This window comes from Gobius niger (genome assembly GCF_951799975.1).
Source record: "Gobius niger genome assembly, chromosome: 14".
In the NCBI taxonomy this organism is placed as follows: Eukaryota; Metazoa; Chordata; class Actinopteri; order Gobiiformes; family Gobiidae; genus Gobius; species Gobius niger.
The window spans coordinates 16570883-16586408 of NC_136865.1; the positions used below are offsets into that span (position 1 = coordinate 16570883).

General features: G+C 40.1%; 1 protein-coding gene across 1 annotated transcript; it reads right to left on the minus strand.

Moving 5' to 3' along the window:
• Positions 1-383: 383 nt before the first annotated feature.
• On the minus strand, positions 384-13494 carry triqk (triple QxxK/R motif containing). Its single transcript, XM_079571119.1, has 4 exons — positions 13333-13494; positions 11185-11259; positions 8439-8524; positions 384-800 (listed from the first exon to the last, which is right to left on the minus strand). The coding sequence occupies exons 2-4, from the start codon at positions 11243-11245 to the stop codon at positions 693-695; spliced, it is 255 nt and encodes an 84-aa protein (XP_079427245.1). The 5' UTR covers positions 11246-11259; positions 13333-13494; the 3' UTR covers positions 384-692.
• Between the last annotated feature and the right edge of the window lie 2032 nt (positions 13495-15526).

Below are 15526 nucleotides of genomic sequence, written 5' to 3' on the forward strand. Positions count from 1 at the left end.
AAGCCAGCTCTTCCCTGCTCTATTCAAATGAACCGCATATTGCATTGTGATGCTAATCCGGCAAATGTATTGTACAATAAATTGATCTGTATTCTGTTCACAAACTCGCATCTGCACCAAGGCTTTGTGGATCCTGATCTCTAATATTACAATCTGCACGTACGTGACCTGTGCTTTTTTAGGCATGAGTTCCAACACAACATTTACATTTTCCTTTTATTGCAATACAAAACGGGGACATGACGTATAATGCAGTGGTCTCGGTCGTTTCTTTTTTTCAATTTTCATGGATGGAAAGCAGTGTAACAAACGTGGTAAAATGGGTATCTATAGGAAGGAATGTACTATATGTCACAATAAAGAGGGTAACTATGGCGGAGCAAACACAAAGACATAAGAGTGCACAGATGGAAAACACACTTCTTGACCGGACAGTTCATATGATTGCTTATACATTAACCAAAATGCAAAAGTGTGTGAATATACTGCATAACATTACTGCATTTCAACTCAAAAAACACCCACACTCCTAAAGTGTCCAAGGCAACTGTCTTCATAGTAACAGTCAAATTGCCACTAAAGCTGTTTCTGGCTCATCATTGTATGTCCTCAATTGGTCCATTCACCGTTGTCCCGGGAAATACCAAGGACAAAAAGAGAGTACATTTGGTCTTGTTCCAGTTCGAGCGGTATTAGTCCACGTCCAGGTCGAGGTTGATTTCAGTGCTGAGGTTCAGGTAGAAGAAGGCATACACGCAGAGGACAAAGACAAGGATCGCCACCACCACCAGGAACGCATCCTGAAAGAAAGAAAAACAAACACTCCATTGGATATTTTCAACATAGGGGGATTTTTTCGCATAATCCTATGAAGACAATACACAAAACGTTGAGAACTTGTCGCCTCTCTATATAATTTATTTAAAATCTAGAACAATTATGAGAGATGAGATGAGATGATACTTTATTGATCTCACAAATGGAGAAATTGCATTATTGGTTGTATTGTTAACACTGATTGTATTTCACTGTATAATACATTTTATATAAACAAGAGCTTTTTTCCAGCAATAAAAATGAACTCAAGACAAATAATACATTTATATATTTCAGGAAACAGCTACTTATTGTATGTTTATTTGTTGTAAAATTGTGTTTTCATATGGTACTTCATTTTCTTTCTTTTTAAAGGGACTAGACACAAGTTGGTCATTTTTATACTCACTACTGCCACCTCAGGTCTTACGCGTAACTGCAGGTTCTAAATTAAGCTCGTGCATGACTTTTTTGAGTGACAGTGCAGGATTTTAGAGGCGGTTGTGTGAATAGGTCGGAGTTCATTCAACACATTAGGACATTTCTGTGGGGGGAGGAAAATACATTATTTTAACATTTTTAACTCCGTATAGTCCCTTTAATTGTTAGTATTACTTTAAACCAATGGTTTTGTATTTGTTCGAGATGCACTCGCAGAACTATTAACATTGATCTAACTAGACACTAACATTAATAAACACATCTTTAATATACACAGTAGTCTTTGTCTTCTAGAGACAGCAAAGAAAATTCCATTTGATGCAATGATAAATCACAAATTGATGTAACTTTCTCAATCTGCCAGAGCCAAAATGTATGTAGCCTCAAAGTGAGTAATGTACACAACATAATAATATACGCAGTTTTAACATCTCTACTCTGAAGTTAAACTTTCTTCAACAAATGGCCTATTTTTTTTTGGATTGCCATTGGTTAATTGTCAAACAAATTGAGGCTTTCCAGAGGAGTGGCATTCAAGTGTAAAATGGGAATTAGGAGCGCTTGTTCATTATGTGGTGCTCACACGATTACAATCTTCATCAGCTGGAGTTTCATTAGGCCCACTCAGACTATTGAACAATGCCAGTTATTCTTTATCAAGAGAAGTCATTAGCCACAAACTTTCTAATCAACACTGGAGGGCTTGGAGGGGCTGTGAAAGAGCAGACACTGATTGGAGGGTATTCAAAAAGAAATAGTTGAGAGATCCGTTTTAACGTGCAAACTGGGCCATGACAGAAGAGCCGCTGTGACACTGGGATAAAGTGAGTGTGGTGAATGTGGCTTCATTATTTAGTGAAGAAATTACCAAAAAACGACACAGACTATTTTCATTTGAAGGGTAGTAACAAGTGTTAGACACACACGGTCACCTCTCAATGTACTCTTCACAAGAAGCGCCTGTTAACCAGTCCAAGAGAGCCATCTTGTTTTTTTTTAAAACTAACATTGGGGGAGCTTGAAAATGTTATATGTATCAGGACTCTTTCTTTAAAGCTGCACTCTTTCTGATTTTTTTTTTTTGGTGGAGTAGTGAACCCTGCTCTGCTCCCCCCTCCCCTCACCTGGCTTTACCTCCTCACCCAGCCCCTCACTCCCCTCCACACGCTGCTCTGATCAGAGATTCAATGAGATACGGAAATCTCATTAATCTTGTGAGCAACACACATTTACCAGCAAGTCTGTATTTATTTTTTATTTTTTATTTTTTGGGGGCATTTAGAACATAATACTCCCATTTAGAACTAAGTTTACAGCGCAGAGCTTTTTCCCCCCGCAACCCTTGAACGCCTCACAGCCTCCCGGTGCCTGCTTTGTAATCATTATGAGGAAAAAGACCTGACGGCTCCCTGTAGATATTGGATTATTAAACAAACGGACATTTCATGAGGATTTCAGCTGCATCCGAGCAGGTCGGTCAGATGTTTGTCAGTTCACAGTCATATGTAAATTTCTGTCATAATGCTCAACTCTGACTGTTAGTCGCAAACAGCGTCTGCTGCTTCAAACATTTGCGATCCCTGCACGTGTTGACATGGTGAGGGGCAGGTAAGGGTGAGGGGTGTGTTGGGGGTGCGCTGTGAGGTAAGGGAGGTGCAGTGCTGGTCTACTTCTGCAGCACAAAGCTAGCTTCGCTGTTTGAAGCAATGCAACGTGTGAATGCAACCATTCCGGTCCGGCAAAATGGAGAAGCTGAGAGTAGCTTTAACGACATTTTTGTTTTAGAATGAGGTTGAAAAAAGGTTCAAACCACAAAAGGCTTTAGCAGTTCATATTTTTTCAGTCTTCTCTCAAATGCTCAAGGACATGTTCAAAAAATCTGCACGATAAACATAAACATCATTTTAACACATAAATGGAAAATCTAATTTCAATTATCAGTCAGAAAACATTTTCATTATCTGCCACAACTGCTTTAAAATAAAGTGAATATTTTATTAGCAACCCTGCAAACAAAAGATATTACCCCAATCATTTCAATCACCAGGCACACTGTTATGAAGCATGGCAACAGCGAAGGCTGTAGTGGTGAAAACAGAATGGAATAAAAATAAAATGGCAATGCGGTTAGTTGAACCATGACAGACACAAACAAATAGGTAATAAAAACGCTGGTATAATTGGATTGTGGAACCAGCCTGCTCTGCTGCTAAAGAACAGCCAATGATAAGACAGTGGTGACTGGATAATAATAATAATAATACTACTATGACAAAGAGGCTGGAGGTGCAGAGGAGGAGTGTGTGTGTGCGTGGCAATTAAAAGGCAGCTCTATGTGTGCACACGTTGGAGTAGCGCCTCGTCAACAGCAGCATTGGTCTTCATTAGCCCGAGCGCCGCATTTATCTCCATCCCAACAGCCTCCAAACAGCTTTAAGTCCGCTCTTTAATTGGAAAACTTTCACATTTCATGCACTTTAGTTTCATATATTACCCGCCGGGCTCACAGTGCTTGATTTACTCTGCTATTCTGTCGAAGCCTCGGAGGAAAAGCAGTGTTATCAAATCACAGAAGGCTGATTGTTTTCTTTCTTGTCTTCTCTCAAGGCTTTGAAAAACATGACAGACAACGGTAATTCTGCCCACGACGACTCTGTCATTGTTGGTATGTAAGTCTAGTTTTATTGAATGGCGGCTGAAACAAAAAGATGAGCGATAAATAGGAGAAGAAGTAGGAGCAAGGTATACTTAATTCACTTTGGAAGAAATTCTATATTGAGCTTTTGCATTGACATTTACTTGGACAGGCTTCTTTAAATCAATATTGTTTATGTTTTATTTCAGAAAGGTTTATTATTGATTAGCTGATGATATGTCAACATGCATAAAGAGGATGTATAATGATATGGTATATGGTATTTGTGGTAATTGCAAGGAAAAGAACACACATTACATTTATTTCACGGTAATATGAATCATCATAATCCTAAAACTGTCCCAGTATGAAGACAGGAATAAAAAAAATGTATGAGCCTATTGAATTATTCCTGCTTATCATTGGTTTCAAAATGATAGATATTGCAGCATCAACAGTTTCTTTATAAAAAGGGATCTCCCTTGTTGGACACAATCTGCAAACATTTGGGTCAGTATAGTGAAGCATTAGGACAAAACTCAAGGCATTTGTTGTGTAAAAGTAGCTTGCCTGGTAAAAAAGGTTGGATGTATAATAATGATTATGGTTTACCAGGAATGGTACTTTTCTTATCAAACCTTAGTCATGATTTAGTGGCCCTAATTTAGTTTAGTTTTGACCTTCTGTTACCTTCTGGACATACAGTAGCGGCCTTTCCTCATACTGAGCCGCTAGTTTGGAAGTTACAATGCCGTTGTGTGTTTGCTTTGGTTGTGTGAGACAGAGCGAACAGCTGGTTATGGTGACAGTGAAAACAAACTGAAGGGGAATTGGTGAAAACACTTGAGCTGGAGAAAGCACCTGCACTTGATTGAGCTGGTGCTAACGTGAAGTGGCCCGCCGCGCCGACTCCCACTCACACACATTCTGATGGAGCCCAACCGCCATCTTCATCCTCCATCACCCTCTTTATCGCCGGCAGCTGCATCGCACGCTCGGCATGCTGGGAGCTCGGGCCCCCGTCACCCTGGCGACGAGCCGCGGCACAGCAGACGCCGGCTCATCTGGCGCACCTTTTATTCTCCTCGCGGGTTTGTTTGTGCACCATTCGGATGTGCTGTTGGCGCTGTGTGGGCGGCGGAGACACTACGGACCACTGTCACAATAATACAGCCACCGGTGCTCATGAGGAACAGGTGTTAGCTCACATTTCTAACTGTTTTAGGAAGTGCCTTAGTAAAAACACGGGGGGCAAATGACCCACCAAGACAGATTTCAATCAAAAGTAAAATGCTATACTTTGGAACAGAATCACAGTGTATAGACACAAAGGGAGACATATCATTTCTCAATTACTTCAACAAAAGCTGAATTATGAATATATTTTTCTCCTAAATAGAACATACAGAGACAGGGAGAGGAGAAAACTGGTTCAACAGCCCATACGTAACAAACAGACAATGCTAACCAGGAAGCTAAATTTAGCTTCATGCTACATATGCTAACGTTAGCAACAAGTGTTGTTTTTCGCTTCTACCAAACAATCTGCGGCGAAAAAACAGCTTTATGGGCCCAATTTCGGCTGGCCTTTATTTGTATGTGATAAATATGTTTATAGCCTGCCAGAAAATGGCTAAAAAGAGTGTAGTTTACTTAACCTCGTTTAGGCAAAGCAAAAGATAGTTCACTAATTTATGGACCAATATTATGTGACATGTTTAATCTGATTTATGCAAGTTGTGCAGATAGTTGTTGCAACATATACTGTACATCTCAGGTAAAAACTTTTTTTTTCTCTCTAATGCTTGTTACTTTCTGAATGTACTGTATGTCAATGTGAACTATAGGCTTGGCATTAAACACAGAGCATCTACAAACCAACCAGGCTCATTATCTGCAGCCTCTGTCTTCTTGTGGTATTTTTTAAACTTTCCCGACCCCACGACTAAATTAAACCAAAACATTGTTGAAAAGAACAGAAGGCTAGTGTGCCAATTAGACGAGGGAGCAAGTTTGTTTCCTCGGCTGCGAGCGAGTGTGAATCTGAGCTACTTTGAAGAGAATGAGCAAACCACAGCAGAGTGCATCATGGCTACTGTGACCTTATGTCACAGTTTAGACAAGCTGCATGGCTCAGCCGGCAAGTGCATTCAGGCAACAACTAAACTATTTTAGTGAAGCCACAACAACAACAACAACTCACACAACAATATATTCAGAGGTTATATTCTGTGTACTGTACAACTTCTATTTTCTGTATTTCTTATACTTTTTGTCTTTTCATGCCAAGTTCTCCAGACTGGACAGCCCCAGGACAGCCTGTTGTAGCATCTGCCACATCCACCAGCACACAAGTCTGAGATGCCAAAACACGAGGAGGCGATGGGATAGAGAAATAAGAGAAAGATCTTCGGTTACATATTGCTGTCAAACAAACAGTCTAATGGTGTGAGGAGTGAAGGCCCTATATGAGAGGGATTTACTTTAAAATGAACTGAAGAGGAATATTTTGAAGCAACAATACTTTTACTCTTCTGACTTAAGGACATTTCACTTCCATCACAAATGCCAACAAAAATCAGAACTTCATGTCGCAGAGTTAAAATGGTGTAGAGGGAATGCGAGCGTGACCAAATAACCATTACATTTGCACTGAATTTCAATCAAACTTGGGGCAGAGAGGTCTAACTCAGTTTAATATCCCTGTCCCTGGGGTATTTTTAATCCGACCTCGGAAAATTTCCCTCATCTTGGGTGTGAAAAACCCTGAATTATTCATGAGCAATATCAATATTTCAAGATATGGACTAATCTAATTGGATTAAAGAGGTGCTTAATGAGGCCTTGCGTGTCAAAGAGATGCATATTTTAAAATCCTGACCTCGCTGTACAGTCCTCGCTTCGGTTTGTTCTTTTCTGTGTATGTGCCCGAGCAGAAGGAGTAGTTCAAATCTTTGGCTATCAACCAAGTAAACACAGCACAGAGGATAAAACTGATTATAAATGCAGCTACCCTTTATGGCCGAATAGTTACAGAGAAATATCTACTTGCAATTGCGACATGTGCATATTTTAAGCACATAGAGGAGAATAAAGATTTGTGAGGGGACTAAAATATTAACAGCAGATTCACAGACATTGAACATGTTTAATGTTTAATAATACAAATGGATAGGGATGCACCGATACTGGCACCAGTATCGGGTATCGGGCCAATACCACATGCTTGTACTCATTAATGAGGTCCCAATACCAAAAAACGATACCACTTGACGTGTGGCCAGCGCTCCTACGGGGCACAGCTCTTAGCTGAGTGGAGAAAATAGCAACAAACTGGAAAATTCTTTCGTGGAAAAACAATATTCCACATTGGACACACATGGATTTAACCAAGAGCTATATGTTGTTAGTGCTGAAGCGTGGAGACTGCAGTGTTTACAAGATATACAGGCTAATGTTGCTAAGCTAGCTGCTAACTCGCGGCTAACAGTTTTGGCGATTCTTACGCCGTTTTATGCCCAGGGGCTTATTCATTCAAAAAGTAAATGCAAAAATGCAAAGAAAAGACATACAGCATGTCCATATTGAGCAAAAATGAGCTGCAGCAAAACAATCAAATTACTGTTGGCTACTCGCTAAGTTGCGAAAAACACGAGAAAATCTACACAGAGCTGAAGTAAAGGCAAAAAGAGTTGCAGTAATAAGCAACCATCTCAATACTTTGACAAAAGAAAGTATGTTGAAGAAAATGCCTTGTACTTGTATCGGTATTCAGTATCGGCAAGTACTTAAATCAAAGTACTCGTACTCGTATCAGTTTAAGACAAAGTGGTATCGGTGCATCCCTAATAATGGACACAGGATACTTTGTTGTTTACAGTAGATTAAGGCCCGACCGATATGGATTTTTGGGGTCTGATATTGATATGAAAGGGGTTGGGCATGGCCGCTAGTCGATATATAGGCCGATATTTTAAGTCATTTAATCTGATTTTTGTTTGAAAGACAAAAATCAGTAGATTCCGAAACAAAAAAACGGTCTCCATCGCTAATGGTTCCGAAAATATATGGCTTACACAAATATATGGCCGGCCCCTGTACTGGAACTTTAATTCTAAACCAACATAGATGGATAGAGGACTTTATGGAAATCGTTGCTACTTTACAGCACTATATGTTTACAAAAATGATATCTGAAATGAAAAAAATCTGCAGTCGGAACATGTCGGGACTATATCGCTTTGTTTTAGTGACGGATGTCTTCGCCTGTCAGTTCTCTACGAATGAGAGATAAACTTAGCAAGAGATCGCACTGCGAGAAAAGCGTTTCCTGGTTACGCAGGGGAGCTCAGGGTAAACAGGAGAATAGTTACAATAAAACAAGAGCAAATGGATTAGGGAACAACATTTGTAACATGTTTAGCTGCAAAAAAAAAGAAAAAAATAAATGTTTACAGATGTTTGTATACAGATCTAACTGAAACGCAGGAGGTAAAACCAAGATGCACTTTAGTTTCAACAGTAAATCAATTAAAAAGAGCCGTACCCTTAATCCAGAGGAGGTTTTTTTGGCTTCAGCTTTCAGACGCGTGGCCTTGAGGAACGACTTTGTCTTTTTGTAGTCTTGTTTACCTGAAAGAAGAGACAGAAATTAGCGTTTATAACACAGTAGGAGACTTTAACAAGAAATTCTGGACAAAATGATTTGGATGTGTACACTTCTTTGTTATCCAAGCCTTGGGTAAAAGAAGAAGAATCAGTCTCCACAGATACTAAAAAGTGAACTTTGGAAAACAACTCTAAACTCCAAAGCCTATAAGAGCAGGTAGAGGGGTTACAGAAATAAAGAACACATTGCCGGTAGCACACTGAAAGCTGCTGGGAATTATTTGGAGGTCCACTGGATGCCTTTTTGACTTGTCAAAAGCAGAGTGGTAAAAATTTCAGTGGAGGGCACTTCAGATAACCCTCCTTTCACAGAAATTGAACAGAAACGTGAACTGTGGGATAAAGCATGGTATTCGAGAAGCAAAGAGTTGTTTTGGCAGTAAAGCCTTCTTTCAAAAATACTTAAAATATATATTGTAAGTCTGGACCATTTAACATAAACTAGTCTACAATGTCTTTAACATTTTATAATTGTCTCGTCTCTTGTGCTAGTGAATATGAAAATCCCAGAGGGCTTACAAGTGTTCTCTAAAATCTCACAACACGCTCCATTAGCAGTGAATAAAAACATGTTCCAAATACATCTACTAGAGAGAATTATCTTTTTATGTTAGCATTCATCAAAACAAAATACCCTCCACACCATCTGCTGACAATCAATACTTAATTGGTACTAAATTAACACAATTACAGGGTATGTGCGAGTGAGGAGGTGATGTGGGGACTTGTATTACACAGTTGTACTTGTGATCAGCTTCACAGACAGTTCTCTCTGGTGGTTTAGTGCTCTACACTCAGAGATGATACTGGGCTCAGGAGAGCTCTGTTGTTTCTTCTGTTGGCTGCTCTGAAGAATAATCCCAAAGACATCGCTGACACCAGTAACCATTTCTGAAACCACGTCCAATGAAGTGTATAAACTGTGAAATTATTATAGTTATCTGCATATGGTGTGTATGGTCGTGGCAGTGCTGTTGCAGTGAACCAGTGATTGTTTTCTTTATGTTTATGACTGCTGAGCACATTTGCCCAAACCTCCAGTGGGACATAGACAGATCCAGCAGACTGCGGATCGCCAGCACTTCCTCAGACTCCAGGGAGCACTGGGCAAACACCACAACAGCATGTCGTGCTTTGTTTTGTTTCTGTGTCTATTTGGCATGGGTGCCAAACAGTCAGCAAGCACATGGTGCGGATCGCTGGCATCTGCCACAGAGCGACGCGCAGGACCAGAGGGCTAATGCCACACTCAGGGGAGAGCTTTGAGCCTGTCCTTTGTATAACTCAGTGCAGACCACCCCAGAGAAGACAGGGAGGCCAGACACACAAGAGCCCGATATTACTGAGAAGCAAAGGTAGAGTCTGACATGTTAAACATATTTCAGCTCAGTTATCTGGAATGAGCCCCACAGTGCTCCTCTCTGTGTAGTGCTTTAAACACAGATATTTTGGGTGCCCAAGTGCTGCCATTTTCAGTTGATATCTTGAGAAGTGGCAATCTTCTCCCAAACAAAGTGGCTTTCTTACTTTTAAATATGTATGTAAGAACACTATAGCTTTACCTTTTCTGTGGGTAGCTTGGCATGGCCAATTATAAGCTGCTTGATAATGGTATTTAAAAGAGTGTCCACAGTGCCCGCTTGATGGCCATCTGACATGACAAAGCTCTCCAGCAGAGATGATGGTACAGCTCAACACCAGCCCGGCTACTGCTGATGTGCCATGAATAGGGCACTCTATTACGATTTCAAATTACCATGTGTGGCCCTCCGTGGCTCCCACAAACCACAGCCCCATGCTATCTTTGAAGGTTTCATTTTCCTGGCTGACGTTTCCTCCCTTTCCTGTTTTTACCTTTGCTGTTAAACAGCGGTTTGCTCAAATTGCCTGATGGATATTCTTTTGAAAGGAAGGAAAGCTGTAAAAATGGTAGGTTAGAAGGAGGTGGCTATACAAAGTGTCCCTGTTACATATTTCTTTACAAATGAGAATAACACTAAAAGGAAAGTAGAAAATGCATTGCAGATGTCATAGTGGGAGATGAGCTTGTTATGTGATGTGCACCTCTTGTGTGTTGAACCTGCACTTTTACACAAGGGCAGACAGTAAAGGGATGTGCACAAGCTACATAACCTTATTTTGTGGATCTGTGTGAATAAAGATGAAACTGCTTAAAGCCAGTGGAGTACTCCGCAGAATGTCACACACCACAGAAACACAGTACAGGCCTTTTGCTCACAACACAACACAAGGAACATAAAGGCAATCATAGAATGTTAAACACTAAACATAAACCTCTGCCATCAAAGGAAAACACGACCTTCTAACAGGGCAGGAAAATATCTCGTCGTTTGGGTCCATAAACGAGGAGGAGAGGCTAAATGCTAACAGCATCTTTGGTCTTTTTGCGTGACTGAGCGCACACACAAAGACCAGACAGGTACGCATCAACTCGTCTAAACTCAGGTAAGAACATATCTCAAAACAGTGGCCAGGGCCTTTAAATGGATCTTGAGAAGACAAACACTTAAGTTCATTAGGGAATGGTACAACAAGGAATCTGCTAAGAGGTTTAATTGTCCAAAATCAATAACATTTTTGATCAAGAACAAAATGCAACTCACCAATCTGTTTCCTATATTGATCCACTGGTAATTTGGTCGCACTTGCATCTTTCTTTCCCATGGTTCTGAGTCAACCTGGCAAGTAAAAAAGAAAAACGGTAACACACATATTAATATAGCCATGATCCGGACAATTTAAAGCACAATAAAACACAGACAAGAAAAGTCCGTTCTGATCAACCAGATGGTCCATCTTCCACATAGTACATCTGTTTGACATAATTGAATTAATTCCCAGCACCTTCTATGTGCGCTGATTCACAGTACACACGCTTCCGATCCATCTCGTTTAGTCGAACACCATTTCCCTTCACACCACGAGCTTTCTTTGATTAACATGACAGCTCACAGAGAGACGGGCACGGCTAAGAATAATATGGATCTAAAAGCTTCATTTCTGACAACAAAGCAAGAGCAGGCACTGGCGGTACATGATAACATAAAGAAAGGTCTCAACGTGGGATTTGACGGGAGTATAGCGGTGGGAAAAATCAGAGTGACGCCAATAACCCGGTCAAAAATGAGGGGGGGGATTGAAAGTGCATGTACTGTATGTTGAAAGAAGTCTTGTGAACGAGTTACAATATCGCCATAGCAATTTAGATTTGTGTTCGTCTCCAACATAATGATTTGAACCAATGCATGACCTAAGTGATGGACATAATATTTACACAGTGAATGAAAATAAAGATGGGCACGGATACAAATTTGAAAAAGAACACCTTTGTGCACTGATGAGAGAAGTCGGTGGTGCAGAACGTGGAGATGCAACAGCTCGGGTGAAGAGAGACTGAATTAGCATGATCAGGAAGCGTGTCTGTCTGCTCTGACTGATGCTTCTCAAGGGAGACGGACCGCTGCCTTCAGGGAATATGATTTTTACACTAAAAAAAAGTATTTTTAGCTCCATTTTTAAACACCGTTAGCTCCTGCCAAGACGGAGGATGAATTGCGCGGGTATTGTTCTGCAGCAGCTGGAAACCCGAGTCAGCAAATTAAACAGTGCGAGTGGAGCACAAAAGAAGAGCGCGATGTCCAAATGCAATGTTTACAGTTTGACACAGTGGGCGCTCGCATTTGCCGGCGGTGTTGCACTGTGCCGAGGATAACCTCCAATTCAGTGAACAGCAGAAAATCTGTGTCATCCGTGTTGCTACAATTGAAGTTATAAGTTTGACTGGTAATTCTGAAATGGTTAAGATACTGTTTAAGAGCACTGAAGAAACTGTAACATATGAATGCGGTGAACAAAGAGTATTATCGAGTAAATCAGTCTTTTGACAGACAGAGAGACAGACAGAGAGACAGACAGACAGACAGACAGACAGACAGACAGACAGACTTTATGAGTTAAGCTCCTCGTGTTGTTTCAGGATGGACTGATGACCAAAGGAGTTCCTCAATCTGTCCTTATTAAAGCATTAAAGCATGACACACAGCACCGAAACAGTTAATGTTCTCATATCAAAACAAAATATATCCTGAATATGAGTCACCAACACAGACAAGATAGAACATTTATATACACCTAAACTCAAAAAACATTGAATAAGATTGAACACAAAATTATACCACGTTACCTCTTCAAACTCCAAACTTGGTGCCGTTACTGCCACATTCTAGCTTTTATTTTTCTAATGTAAATCAATCCTTTTCTGCTTTTGAAGTAAAGGGAAGGGCTGATGATGATGATTTCTATGGTAAGTACTTCCTGTTGCAGTTCAAGAGCTTCTTATCTTTATTCTTATAAAAATACAATGCAAGTTTGTTGAAAACATGCTGATTAATGGGTGGGTTGCATGTTTGTTTGGCTATTACTGTCTTTCTTTCTAACAAGGGAAGCTTGATTGAAGGTCAGAATGTGCTTATTATGCATAGAACATTACTATATTGAAATTTGGGAGATAATCAGCCAGGACTTCTAAAAAAAATCTACAAAACTGCTCCATTCTAATGTATCATGTGTAATGAATTGGACCCAGAGAGCATGAGCTTAAAAATATAAACTCATTTGTAGCTTCGCCCAGAGTAGTTTTGTAAATCATTATTTCAGAGCGAAATCACGCTTAAAACTGCGCCTGTGATCCTTGCCGTGCACAGTATAACCGGCTGAAAGCATCTCCGTGCAGCACTGGCACAAATACTTACTTAATCGGTTGTACAGGGAGTTCAGGAGAGACGTGTCTGCATTACGCTCCGTCCTCCGCGTCTGTGCACTCATAAAACGATAGGATCCTCAGTTATTTTTGCACTTTGCTCCAAATTTCTCCAGACTTGCCAACGCACCACTCCGCTTGTGTTTGCTTCCTGGTTTACATGTCAACATTGCTGACGGACGCCGTCGCTGCCAAATAAGGAACGAGTACGTGTCATTGTGGCCAATGGCAGCAAAGACAGGGCGGGGCGAGGACGTAGCAATAAAAAAAATAAAAACACTGAGCACGTGAAAACAACCCAGCGTAAGCGTCTGCTTGATTCATTTATTAATTTATTTTTAGGTTAATTAAATAAGCTAATTATACTATTTATGTAACCAACCCTTATAAACACATCCCTGAAAACTAAAATAGATAAAATTACTAATAATATTTTTGATAATATATTTTGTACTTTGCCCTTTATATTCCGAAATTCTTACAATTGGTGATGGAAACAATGATCAAATCACTCAGAACAACATACACACACTTACATTTGAGGAAATGTATGTATCACACTGTTCAGGTGCAGGACCTCCGAGGACCATGGACAGTGCTTAATGTGATTTCCACGCATTTCCACAATTTTCAGTTTTTCAGGGTAAAGGATCTGTGAAATATTTAGGAGGATCCAGCAAAGATTCCATCTGATCTAATGGTGTTTAATGAGAGTGTTCCGGCAAATGTTTTGGCTTGTTCCCCGAATCCATCACATCAGACTAAAAGTGTTCCTCAAAATACAAATGTACAAATGAAGCACTGACCATGGGATTTTGTTTCTGTTCAGTGCGAGGTTCAGAAGAGTTTGAGAACAACTGATGGAGTTTGAACATCTGTTATCCTGGATACCATTTAATTAAACAAAATATACATTTTATAAGACACACTTTGGCGACAGGAACATATTAAAGAAAAAATAATGATAATAATAATAATACATTAGCAACAAACTCTCAGACTTACCCAATAACCAAATGTAGTAAACCCATGCACACGTTTGTGATCGTTTTGCTTCAGAGAGAGCGTTTTAATTAAAATGCTATAACAGTTGGACACATTGACCTAAAGTCATTCTTGGCATGCCAGATTACCAGAATGGCACATTATCCTTGTTGAAAACAGCAACATTGTACTGTGACAATTAAAACAAGCAACAGACGATCTCATCAGAGACAAGGCAATCTCACAGCAAATGTTAATGTCTCTTTCATTAGTCTTTTACACTTTTCCTTTGTTTACTGTGTGCAATTTTATTTCCTCCTAATTGCAGCCAGCCTCATTGCTGCCTGGGGCTTGTGCAGAATACGGGTAGACTTGCCACCACTTGTAACTTATTGAAGTTTAAAATGATTTTCTGCTCTCCCATGGGCACACATTTGCATGCTGCACAGCAGTGCCTAATAGATGTAATCTGCCCATAATGTGCCTGCATTACTCTTATATGAACTGTCACTAATAGTAGCACTTCACCACAAGCTAAATACACACACACAAGGACAATAAATTATAAATAAATGTCCTGCAGAGGAAACATAGCAGTGGTGTTGATGACCGAATAATTTCTAAACTACACATACAACAATATAGTCTCATGGACCTCTTGCATATAGGCTATACCTGGATGTTTGTCTTAATATGGCAGATACCAAAAGCAGTGTGAGAGAGGTTATTGCACAACTCAAATGCTCCTTGTTAATCTCAATGAGCGTGATAAATTTCTCCTGTTGAGTGAAACAAACCAACGTGCTGCGCCTGTCACGATGATGGATATAGAAAGCATTAGCTGTAGCAGTTGATTCACAAGAAAACCAGACTCGATGGGTGTGTAACAAACCAGTTAAGGTCAGTGTTAATCACACAAATGCAACTCATGGCTCAAGAGAAGTGGAGGACTCTCCAAGAGCTAAGTTTGAATGCCTTTTGTTGGTGCAAACCATGGTTGGAATGCACAAAAGAAGCACATTGTCTTCCCTGGAAGTGCACCAGAGTCCACTTCAAGTGGACTAAGTGTGAATGTGTCGCTAGAGGCAGTAGATTGTATTGTAATTGCAACATAAAACTACATTTCCATTGTCGCCTCCCTCTCCCTTTAAGATATTTCATTATCATCTTGTGCCATGGTTATGTTGTTGACAACAAAGAAT